The sequence below is a fragment of the Urocampus carinirostris genome, chromosome 1, assembly GCF_059441175.1.
Source record: "Urocampus carinirostris isolate Australia breed hairy pipefish chromosome 1, RoL_Ucar_1.0, whole genome shotgun sequence".
NCBI lineage: Eukaryota > Metazoa > Chordata > Actinopteri > Syngnathiformes > Syngnathidae > Urocampus > Urocampus carinirostris.
Window position 1 is genome coordinate 28,971,549 of NC_142349.1, and position 12,264 is coordinate 28,983,812.

Below are 12,264 nucleotides of genomic sequence, written 5' to 3' on the forward strand. Positions count from 1 at the left end.
CTTCGCAACATTGCTCAAATTCGCCCTATGCTGTCTCAGTCAGATGCGGGGATTATAATTTATGCATTTGTTATTTCTCATCTCGATTACTGTAATGCACTACTCTCCGGTCTCCCGAAGTCCAAACTCAAGAGCCTTCAGCTCGTGCAAAATGCTGCAGCGAGGCTTTAAACTAAGACAAGAAAGTTTGATCACATTACCCCAATTTTAGCTAACCTGCATTGGCTCCCTGTTAGCTTTAAATGTGGTTTTAAGGTTATGTTGGTAGTACACAAAATCATGCATGGACTTGCTCCCTCATATCTTTCAGATATAATTTCCCCCTACGTTCCGGTCCGGCGCCTTCGCTCTGAAAATGCCGGTCTGCTAGTGATCCCAAGAGCCAAGAAGAGATCTGCAGGTTGGAGAGCGTTCTCCATTCGGGCCCCGGTGCTGTGGAATGCTCTTCCCCCTGAGATTTGATCTGCAACCTCCGTGGAAATGTATAAATCTAAACTTAAAACACACTTCTATTCTAGAGCATATGAATAACCTATATTTTATGTTAACAATATCTGTGTATTATTTGCCCTCATGTAGGTTTTAGATCAGGTGACAGTGCCATAATGGTCTGTATTTTGCAATAATCTTTGGTCTGTGCAGCCCTTTGAGACTCTTTGTGATTAAGGGCTATACAAATATACATGACTTGACTTGACTTGACTATTTTGTCCCGTAGTACATTGTGTATTTTGTTGTTTATCTTATCACATATTTTGTCATAATAAAAGGTTATTCAAATGAGTTGTGCAGGTCAAACAGATATTTTCACCATAGATCGACAAGTATGCCGATCAACCAATGCTCAGGCAACTGGGCTGTTTGTTGTGACAAAATATGGAAATGGAAAGGGTCTGCATTCATATAGCGTGTCAATGAAGACCTCCCAAGGCGCTTTACAATGTGCTTCACACTTACCCATTCAAAATACATGACAATAAAAATAATGAAGTAAATAGATGACAAAATGAATGACAAAATGCATAAATAATTAAATAAATTGTATTCATCTCATAGACTGAGGTATTATGTGTTCTATTCATTTAAAAAAAAAAATTTAAATGGCATATATTTGTCGTTTTTCACTTGTTTTCACCCTTATTTCAGCATATGCCAAGATCGGTCCTCCATAGAAATTGCATTGTATGTGTTATTCAGCCTCCAAAACTGAATTTGTTGTGAAATAAAAATACATTTATCTAACATTCTGACAATGACTTCGTGTGTAATAGGGTTGATGATTTTCCTTGTGTACCTCGTAAGAAAGCCCCTACAATGAGCCTGCAGCCCGATGATCACGTTGCAGAGGTCAACGTAACGTTTCCGGACCAAGTACATGCGAGCATAACGCTGCAGGGTGATCGCAGCAAACTGGCGACAGCGCTCCCGTTTACATTCCAACAGTTGATACACGGCCTCCTTCACAAACAACTGCAATGATCACAGCAAAGTGAGGGATAACCTAGTCAGTCTACGCTTGCTTCCGTTCAAGGTAAAAACACGACATAAACTTGCATGTCATAATCAAAGTGGAATGTGGAAACTTCATTTTGGTCAGAAAAAGGATGCAAACCTTAGTGACCCCGACATGGTAGTCGCCTGGTTGGAGAGGACAGAGTTTGCTGAGCAGCAGCACACAGTTGTCTCCATCAGCTGGTGGAAGCTCCTTACTTCCTACAAACGACTTATATCTGTAACAGACATTGTTAAGGGTTCAATTATAATCAAACTTGGACAAATTTAATGAAGATTCAGAATACAGTGGGATGTTCTTTAGTTAAAACCTCAAATAAAAAAAGAAAGTGCTCCACCTGGAAAGGAAGACAGAGAAAAGCATCCTGACAGGATATCCCTCTTTCCGGATCCTGATGGTCTCCATGATCCCGGAGTGCCGCAACTGACCTTTGACAAGGTCATCTTCAAACAGCCTCGCATGCTAAAGACATGAGATTAAATCGACTGTTTGTGGGATTGTGAGGAGGATGCTCTGAAGTTTTACCTTTGTGGTATTTGGTTTAATGCAGCGGACGAAAAATGGGTTGCACCTATAATATAATGAAAGAAACACAAATGAGAGATCTTTAAGTTCTTCCCATTCAACGTTGAATCTTATATCACCGCTCCATCTTTTCCACCAGCTCCAACAGCGACTGTTGAAACTTGCTGCTGACTGTGGATGCTTGATATTTCCTGGTAACCGTGCTGCTTTTCGGGCCTCCCCTTTGATGATCAAGGAGCTCTGCGTGACCCAGGAAGAGGTTCGACACCATCTTAAACACAATGACATATTAGGGTCACCGTGATGGATCTTTTTATTTCAATAAAGACAACTTTAAATCCGCAAAAGGCTGAAAATCTTGTTCATGTTTAGTAGGATGAGCATTTAGATACTGTACGTGTCAAGATGATTTTCTCACCTTGTTCCCGCTGTTAATGAACACATCGAGGACATCTTGTCGGACTTGGTCATAGTTTTTGTCAAGGAACTTATAAACCTGCAATAACAGATGAGGGGAAAAACATTGATATCACATCCTTCAAATGGGTGCTTGATTACTGTTAATGTTGGTAAGGTGATTTTTTATAATATATCTAACCTAATCCTACAACTGCTAACCATTCCTTTCTGCACATTTCTGAAATGCAAGCTCCAAAAATAACAATGTTGATACAGTTTACGACTGGTTCTTTGAGAGTCATTAATTGAAAAATACTGATTAGATGAGCTTGTTTCGAGTGACATTGTGTGCCCACAAACAGTTCTGATTAGGGGTCTCAAACAAATTTACTTGTGAGCAGGGCTCTTCCATTGTCCCCTAAACTTCAGTTCAACAGCGTCGACAATCTCCGCCCCAGACCCCTGCAGTTTCTCGTTCAGCGTTTCAATTTAAATCAAATGTTGTAAAATTAGATTGTAAGAAATTTAAGTTTGATTAATGGAATCTTCTGATGTGTTAAAATTATAGTCTGTGATGGGTTGATGTGCATATGTGCCCGAGCCAAAACAGGGAGTATCTCTCTCTCTTTCTCTTTCACTCTTTCTCTCTATCTATGCATCTATCAATCTATCTACGCTGGTCATATCCCTCGAAAAGGGTGACCAACAGCAAGACACACACATACACAAAAAAAAGAAAAGAAAAAAAGAAAATAAATAAAACACACACAACAATTGACCATGACCAACCTGAATGCCTAAACGCCCTAACAAGTTAAACACCTCGGCACCCAAGTTGGTCATGCTTTCATCCCTCCAGATGAAAGGGGAGTAGCTAGCCAGTCATATTGGAGGGCAGCCGCACATGGAGCTCAAACTTTCTTTCTCCCTAGTTTCTTTTCGCTCTTCCTCTATTTTGAGCTTTCAACGGGAGTTGTCAGTCAATGCAGTGACTTCTGAATACAATACATTTAAAACACACCCTAGATGGAACCTAAGTTTTGCAAGCTCATCCTGCTTTTTTAAATTGTTTCCCAATTTTAGCTCTGGCTAACTAAATAGTGCGGAGGTATCCATATCAAACTTGCAGGGGCCGCATTACATTAAAGAACCTGTACAGAATTTGGAATTTTTTACTCTCTGCCGCAACCTGCTAGCATGTGTCATTATTGCAATCTCAGTCAGCTCATTCATGGTGTGCGTACAAGTATATGCTTTTCTTAGACACACTCAAATAAACTGTTTTTTCATCTTTTTGGAGGTTTAGGTAGGTGATTAGACTGTTACTTTCACCATTCTTATGCTACACTTTCAAATGGAAATAAAAATAAGCAAACTGCTGAGACAAGGATGAGATCACTCTCCAGCACTAGCACCATCCCCCATTTGAGCCGCAAACAGCTCTGCTAAAAGTAAAATATAAGCAGATAGGCACAGTGGAAAATTCAACATAAGGGCTCTTTGAAATCAGTTGGACAGTGTCAACACAAGTTTGCATGTTCTCCCCGTTCTTGCATGGGTTTCTTTCGGACACTCCGGTTTCCTCCCACATTCCAAAAACATGCATGTCAGGTTATTGACCAGTCCAAATTGTCCCTAGGTGTGAATGAGCGAGTGAATGGTTGTCTGTCTCTCTGTGCCCTGTGACTGGCTGGCAACCAGTTCAGGGTGTCCCCTGCCTACTACCCGAAGATAGCTGGGATGGGCTCCAGCACCGCCGCAATCCTACTGAGGATAAGCGGTGCAGATAATAGATGGATGGATGGATTGTCAACACATTTAATGGAGAAATAATTTAATTTGCAACTTTTTATGGACACTTCAAATGACGCACCCCACTTTTAAGGATTTATAGAAAGGCAGGGGCCTCCAACTACTGTCCCGAGGGCTGAAATTTGCCTGCGGGCCTCCAGTTTGTGACAGCTGGTTCGTATCAACATACCTGATAAGTGACACGTCCTGCAAAATGCTTGATGGCAAACTCTGGATGGGGCATCTTTGGCTTCACATACAAGGGGTTGTTGCCATGATGATAGTGACACTTCTGGAGAAACGTGTGATCTGTCGCCTACAAAGGGGCCGTAGAGTTTAACTTACAGAATGTAAAACTATTTTTGCTTGCTCACCTGTGGGAAACAGCTCTGGTCATCAAGGATCCTCAGAATGCCATGAGGCTTGGCGGCAATAAGATCTATACAAGGTTGGTTGTCATTAAATGCAATGTCCTTCCATTGGATTTGTTCCCTGCTGTACTCCTCCTACATCACAATCAAAATACAGCAAACTACAAAGCGCGTCTTCATTTGAGTTGTTGACTGTGTGCAACCAACTTACCTGTTCTTCCCTGAAAACGATTTTGTTAAAAAAGTACTGCAGGTACTCATTTGCATAATTGATGCACAACTGCTCAAAACTGTTGTAAGCCAGATCCTGTTGTTTCAACACACAACGTGAGAGTTTTGGGTATAACTGGAAATTGCAAACTGAAACTTCAATGCCGTATGTTTGCTTTAGGAAGACATTTGGTTAACAAGGAAATAGCAATGTAAAGATCACGATGGCTAACCTCAAATCCATAAATGTCCAGGATAGAAATGGAGAGTGTGTGTTGGCGAGGGTACACCTGACTGTTGACCCTCTCCGTTAACCAATGAAAAAGAAGCGAGTACAAGATCTTGGCAACAGCATCTCTAGAAGAAGAAAATTACCGCTAAACCTTAGGACTCGTTTTGTGCTCAAGTGAATGAGTGTATTGGGAATTAAAACCCTCATTGTGTTTCTGACCACTCATGGTTATAGATGGGCTACAACAGTATCAAACACGTGTACTAGAATGACAATAAAGTAGATCTGAATCTGAATCTGAATCTGAATCTGAAAAGAAAAAAGTGTTGGTCACCTGGCATCTACAGCACTTTCCACAGTCAATGGAGTGTATATCTTGTCCCTCATCGTCTCCTGTCAAGCCAGAAGATGAGTCTTTATTGTTGCATATACTTACAGAAAACCACACATTTGAGGTTATTACACAGAAGAAGAAAAATAAAAGATCTAAACTAAAATAAAGCTAAACAATCGATATTGGCATTGTTTTGCAACAATAGTAAACACTGTATATTTTCAATTGAGAGAGTGTGTGTTTCTCCTTCAAAATGGACTTCTTGTAAATATGTAAATACAATACCTTACATTCTTGTAGGCAATTTTATTTTGAAACAAACGTTTTCACAAAAATGTCTACTCATGTAAAATGACTGCAGTTTAGTATGTCTACATGTTAAAACAGTCAGGTGAGTGACAAAGTAGTAGTAGCAGCAGCAGCAGAACTAGCAACAGTAGCAACAGCAGCAGTAGTAGTAGTAGCAGCAGTAGTTTCATCCAAAACATAAGTAGTAATAGTAGATCCAGCCTGACTAATCAATGTTAGTGCAGAGGACCATCTGAAGTCTAACTATCAGGAAGTAATTCTGCTGTACAAGGTAATTCAACCAAATAATCCGAATTATTGAACAAATAAGTCATCCTGTATATTTATGCAACTCAATTGGGGGGATTTATGGGAGAACGACCAGAAAATTAGCGTGCATATCCAATCACATTGAAATGCAATGAAAATATTTAATGGACATACAGTAAAACAGTGTATACATCTTCACTGGGTTATAGAAAAAAGTCCTCAAGCCAATCATGGAAAAAGGTTTTTGGAATGTGACACCAGGGATACATATGAGGTAGAATAACATTTACAAAGTCATCAAGGAGGCTGATTTAAAGAAAAGCAGAATATCTCATTATGATGTGAATAACAAGTTTTTTCCAGATACACAGTACGTATAACCCAGTTTTAAGACACAAACAGTACCAATAGGTGCTATCCTGTGCATTGCATATTGGATAACCTGTTGTGGTGTTAAACATGTCAACAAAACATGTTTTGATACTGACCATTACTTTATAAGTGATGGCTTTCTGCAGGCCCTCTGGAGAGATTTGCAACAATTCCGCTACCACCCTGATCTCTTGGGAGCTCACCACTGTCGCTACCTCTTGGCCGTCGCTCTAAATGCAGGAAAGGGGATACAACACAATGTATCAATCCTGAAGCTTCACTTCCTTCTTATACCAAGGGGTGGGCAACATGACGATATTACATGGCCATCTTGCTTACACAGTGCACGCAAACACATACCCTCACACTCATTCTGCCATTTCTCCAATGATTAAGACAACACCAAAGCATGATCCCCTTTCAGTAAAGCAACATATATTCCAATTGAAATAGTTCTTAATTGCTCGTTGGCGGGCAGAGGCAACAACCAGCTATGGAGATCCTATAGTCCCTGTTTGGGGAAAACCTACTGCTCCACTAAATGGCTTTTTGTGAGTGACGGGGGAGTCAGGTTACTGCAAGTTTTTGTGTTTTGTTAGATAACATTATTTTTAAATCGATAAATGGACAATTGAGAACGGTATAATCACAGCAGAATATTGGCAAAATTCTTGGCAAATACATAGAAGCAACGCACGTATAATACAGTTAATTGTCCGTTCATTCACTTTTACATTCATTTCCCAACCGCCTTTCCTCACAAGGATCGCGGCTGACTATGGACAGTGGGTAGGCGACACACTGGACTGGTTTCGCAGAGCACATAGAGACACAAATCGCGCACAATCTTAGGGAGTTTAAACTCATTATGGACCTGCCATGCATGTTTTTGGAATGTGGGAAATAACTGAAATGCTTGGGAAAAAAAAACACTAGGCACCTCTAAAATGTGAGGGCGACGTGCTAACCAGTGAAAAACTCCATGCACATTTCATACAAAATTGCATGTTGGGAATATTAAAATTGAATTTTGTTCATAAGACATTTTTAGCTAGATGTATCTGGGTTTTTTTCTGATCCATGATGGGTAAATTGTCAAAAAAAATGAAAACTTTTAAAAAATTGTGATAGAAGCGAGATTGTATTCCTCCCCCCCAAAAAATGACAGATAATCCACCCGTATTGTATCAGTGGAAATATTTAAAAACCTGATATTTCTCAAAGTAAACATTGCCCAAGTGCAATATAGAAGACAAAATCCTGAAAATGGCCAACTGGTCATCTAGGGTGAAGCGGAGGATCTCCATCGCAGCAAGCAGGCGGTGGAAGTCCTCGCCATCATCCTTACCAGTAATCCCACAATCTCCTCCCTGAGTGGGTGAACCAGAGTCAATGAAAAAACACATCTCACTCTGTTTCCATATTCAAGAAATTAAAGAAAGTGCTCTAGAACAAATATTAACGGAAATTGTCGCCCACCTGGTTTAGGTAATAGTAAGTCTCAGGGTCCTGGAGATAGAAAGTCTGCTTCTGTTGAAAGGGAAGACCTGCCAGCATCTCATAGAAGATGTGATAGTTTCTTTCATCTTTGGCCTAAGAGAAACAAACTCCTCTTTTAACATTCTGTGAGGATTTACCTAATCATGCAATTTACCACATATTACCTGAAAGACTATTCGAGACTTTTCCAGAAGATACTGAGAAGTTATGGCACCACTTATCACACCACTGAGTGGAATAAAGAAGATAAAGGAAAGGGTGCATGTGAAAAAGAGGGCTGCAAGGTATCAGGCCAAAGATAATTGCGAAGTGCCATACTAACTCCTCCAGAAAGACTTCCATGTGTTTCCCAAAGCGACTGGAGTTATCATTCCGTACTGTTTTGGCATTTCCAAAAGACTCCAGCAGAGGAGCAGCTTCAAGAATCTTAAATAAATATAATTACATATAAGCACATATTGTCTCTGTGTCGGTTCATGTCACATACAACAGCAAAACACAAAAACTATGATAAAATTATCATATGTGATGATGAGTTTTTATACCACACAGAACAAAACATGCAGTGAACCTTGTACTACCTCAATCTGTGCCCAGAGTGAAAGAAAACACACGCAAGGATATTTGTCATGATTCAAGTCACATCTCTGAGTTAATGTCAGAGTAAGAATTGTTACCTGTTGGGCAAGATTACATGTATGATGCAAAGCTACCAAGTAGCGAAGGACTAGTTTGGTTGCCTCTGTTTTCCCAGAGCCACTCTCCCCACTGAAAAAAAAAACAACAACATGAAATATCTGCTTAGCACTGTGTAAGCCTGGTTTTTCTGAACAGTGTTCAGTGTATGAAACAAGATAAAGTACTCTAAGAGATTATTGGCCTGCGAAGTGTATAAACAGTTACTTACCTTATAATTATGACCTGATTATGTTTGGCATCCATCATTTTGGAATAAGCAGCGTTTGCAATAGCATACAAATGTCTGGAGGAAAGACATGTCACTTTGGCAATAGGATGCTATAACCCCTTACATTCAAAGCTCTTTATGAAGTATTTCAAAGTAGCACTTACGGAGGGTTCTCACTCAGCGCATAACCTTTGTACTGCAGCACCGTGTCCGTTCCATAGATGTTATACATCTTATAAGGGTTCACAGAAACCAGGATACTACCTATATAGGTCTGACAAAAAAGGCAAAAAACATGCTCTATAGAATACAAAAAGAGTGTAATTTACCTTGAAAAGAACAATTCAGAATGAATGCACGTGACACTTACATAAATAAGATTCCGTTCAAACCTTCTTTTTAGATTAAGAAGAACAGCATCATCACGCATATCCCTAAGGATAAGAAGGAGATCAAATATTTTATTTGTGTTTATTTGTGGTCTGCCTTGGGCAATTTTGACTACTACATAAGAAATGTTACTCAAGCTGTGTCATATCTTCAATGCCATCTTCCTCTCTTTGCGCCCTCTGAGCTACTATGGGTAGACTTCTAATCGCGTACATCTGAAAAAACAAACAAATAAATAAATACAAAATTGTCAACACTGCAGTTTTGGTCGTGTTTTCATAAAGCTTTCCACAATTGTCTCAGTTTTTTTCTTAAAGGCTTAAGACCTAAAACAAAATCCTCAATTATAATATAAGAGCTACTTGCCTTGTCAAACCATGGACCTTGAGGTTCTCCTTCCCTGTTGAGATTACACACTGCTGATTTGCCACCAATATTTTGCTGAGCCAGTGACTTCTGTTGCTCAATTAAGTTCTCATCGCCATACATGGACCATTTATCAAGAATTTCGACTTTCCCATGAGATAATGCCGTTTCTGTATCCAGTACATCCATGTATTGTTGCAGATCAGGAACCTTGTCATCGGAGTCATGAGCCCGGTGCCCTTTAGGAACAGGAACAGTATCCTGAACTTGAGGGGACACCACTGCACATGTAGAAGGGAGCCTATATGAGGCTCCATGAAGCACTGGGTTCTTTAGGGCACCTGAGAGATCTACAGAGTGGTGCTGAGTGATACTTAGTTGAGGCATGACAATACTGTCAGATTTCAGATTTGTTTTACGAATTATAGGACTTTTTGACAAAGCACTGGTCAGATCAATGTTTTGTTGGGTAAATATAGGCTGGTGTTCGGCTGAAAAAGAGTTTGTTGGCAAGGAGTAGGTGTGACAATTGATGTTTGCGCTACAAAGCGCACTGGTAGGGTCTAAAGATGGATCCATTTTTGAATAAATTTCACTCTGTACCGATCGGTTTGAGAGGCTAAAAGAGGCGCCACGGATGCTAGTGTTTGACAAGGCACCAGAGAGGAAAGGACCAGTGGCTATTGAGGTTGAAGAATCATTTGGATGTAACGATCCCTGTGGAAGCTCAGACTGTGCCTCAAGAATAAGAGAATTCATCTCCCCACTTGGAAGCATTGGAGTTGTACTTTCAGTTTTTGCACCTGTTCCCCTTGGTTGGATTTTAATTGAACTGTTTGGTAGTTTGGAAGAGTTTTTAAGGGCATTTACATTTCCAAGAGCAGAAGAAAGCATAGGGGAGGGGGTTTTAACCTTTTCAAATGATGGTTTGGTTGTCAAAACTGAAGTCTCATCAGGCAATTTGTAAATAGGTGTCTTAATTTTGGGATTAAGTAGCGCTGAAGAAAGCATAGGCGATGTAGGCATGGTTGCATTTGTGGGCTCCAAGTTGGTCCTGAGCATTCCATTAGGTAAAGAATAGGGGCCTTGTTGCAAATGGGGATTAAGTAGGGCAGAGGACAAAATAGAAGAGGAACAGGGCTTCACAGAATTAGATTCAGCAGGTTCACTTTGATTTATGATCGTCCCATCGGGTAGTTGATAGGATGTCTTGGAAAAATGTAGGTTCTGTAGAGCATTTGGGAGCACAGGAGATGACTGATTTGCTCCATCAACTCCATCACCAACTGTAGACTGACTTTCTCCAGTATTTACAGGCATTGATAAAGTGTCAACTGGGAGTTTAAACATTGATTGTTGGATTTGTGAGGTCTGAAGTCCAGAGAAAAGGGATGAGTTGACAGTGGCAGTGTGTTGAGCAAGAGATACTTGGGTCACAGGAGAGGGATGTGACTGAAGTGATGAAACAAAATAATTGCTATGGAGTTGGGAATTGTGGAGAGCAGAAGATATTTGAGGGGGTGATGATGTTGAGGAGGGACCAGGAACAATTGAATAGGATAGGGTGGCATTGGATAAAGAGACAGATGAGTCGAAGGTACTATTTGGCTGAGAGTCCTGCACGAAAGTTTTGGAATGATCTAAAGAGGCTATTTGATTTACCTCGTGGCAATTCTGGGCTTCACCCACAAAAGATGAGTTAAGGTACATGTTCCACTGTGTTTGAGGAGTTTGTTGGGTTCCATAAGGTGGAGAAGGAAGGTTAGAGAGAGGTAAGGGTGCCTCTGCAACTTCAAGATTTTGAGAATTGATTGGAAATTGTTGCAAAGTAGCTCTGTTGTCAACCTGTATCACATTCTGAGGTGAGGTAGGCGGAAAAGGTGCTGGGTCGTGAAAAGATCCAATATTCTTGGCACTCACGGTTTGATAAGGTAAGGATGTGTGTGCATATAATGCATATTCTTTAGCAGAACCCAAATGGCCTGGAAGCATAGATGATTCTTGAAATGGTTTGGGACCTCTTAATTCATTATGAAGCCCATTGCTGAATGATTGGGGAGAAAATGTCCCCCTGTATTTTAACGGAGGCTGTTGCATGAGAGGCATTGGGAAAGGTGCTCTGAATGAAGGGGAGGACTGATTTCCGGGCATTCGCCCCAGTGGCTTGCCCATACCAATAGGCCTTTGGAAGTTCACCTGAGACGTTAAGTCCCTCGACGGAGAAGGTTTCCTTGCAAGCATGGGGCCTCCAACTACACCATTTAACTTTACAGAGGGAGAGCCTCGGCCACTGCGATTAGATGACCTAAATGGAGCTACATGTTGAGTAAGAGGGGGTCGACGCCTACTTTGTCTTCGTGAATGCACATTAACAGGAGAGGGTTTCGAGGGAGTTCTGGGAAGAATTGGACTACCTGAAGCATCTCTTGACTTACGAGTGGAAGATCGGCCGAAGAGGGGCTGGCTGACATTGTGTGACTGGGAAGGAGAGAGAGGGTGATAGATTGAGGCAGAATGAACAGTTTGATGGCGAGACTGAGCCTGGTCAGACACTGGATCCTTTTCTCTTGGTAAAGATGGAGGAGAAGAATGTGATCTTCTCACCTCGGCTATTTGCTGTTTATTTTGTACTCTAGAAGATTGAAGAGGTGTTTCATTTGAATGAGGATGGGGTCTGGGTGAAACATTTGGATCAGAAAGTTCGCACTCTCTCTTTTGCAGAGATCCTCTCGGTGTAGTATTTGCATTCAAAAAGGGTGTTCGGGTTTGAACTCTCTGAAGACCAATTCCATGCCT

General features: G+C 40.8%; 1 protein-coding gene across 2 annotated transcripts in view; it reads right to left on the minus strand.

Moving 5' to 3' along the window:
- The window catches only part of myo15aa (myosin XVAa), a 34,534-nt gene extending 25,217 nt beyond the window's left edge, over window positions 1-9,317 (minus strand). The window contains exons 1-21 of one of the 2 annotated variants that reach the window (XM_088333673.1): window positions 9,235-9,317; window positions 9,083-9,146; window positions 8,877-8,986; window positions 8,713-8,787; window positions 8,483-8,573; window positions 8,128-8,231; window positions 7,970-8,033; window positions 7,785-7,898; window positions 7,514-7,675; window positions 6,422-6,535; window positions 5,376-5,434; window positions 5,043-5,166; window positions 4,811-4,906; window positions 4,603-4,734; window positions 4,419-4,544; window positions 2,457-2,534; window positions 2,158-2,309; window positions 2,039-2,084; window positions 1,851-1,975; window positions 1,613-1,730; window positions 1,295-1,470 (exon numbers count right to left, since the gene is read on the minus strand). In XM_088333673.1, the coding sequence (XP_088189799.1) occupies window positions 1,295-1,470; window positions 1,613-1,730; window positions 1,851-1,975; window positions 2,039-2,084; window positions 2,158-2,309; window positions 2,457-2,534; window positions 4,419-4,544; window positions 4,603-4,734; window positions 4,811-4,906; window positions 5,043-5,166; window positions 5,376-5,434; window positions 6,422-6,535; window positions 7,514-7,675; window positions 7,785-7,898; window positions 7,970-8,033; window positions 8,128-8,231; window positions 8,483-8,573; window positions 8,713-8,787; window positions 8,877-8,986; window positions 9,083-9,146; window positions 9,235-9,317 (2,213 nt within the window). Of the gene's footprint in view, window positions 1-1,294; window positions 1,471-1,612; window positions 1,731-1,850; window positions 1,976-2,038; window positions 2,085-2,157; window positions 2,310-2,456; window positions 2,535-4,418; window positions 4,545-4,602; window positions 4,735-4,810; window positions 4,907-5,042; window positions 5,167-5,375; window positions 5,435-6,358; window positions 6,536-7,513; window positions 7,676-7,784; window positions 7,899-7,969; window positions 8,034-8,127; window positions 8,232-8,482; window positions 8,574-8,712; window positions 8,788-8,876; window positions 8,987-9,082; window positions 9,147-9,234 lie in introns of both variants that reach the window. The other variant, XM_088333684.1, reaches the window with a different exon arrangement.
- Between the last annotated feature and the right edge of the window lie 2,947 nt (window positions 9,318-12,264).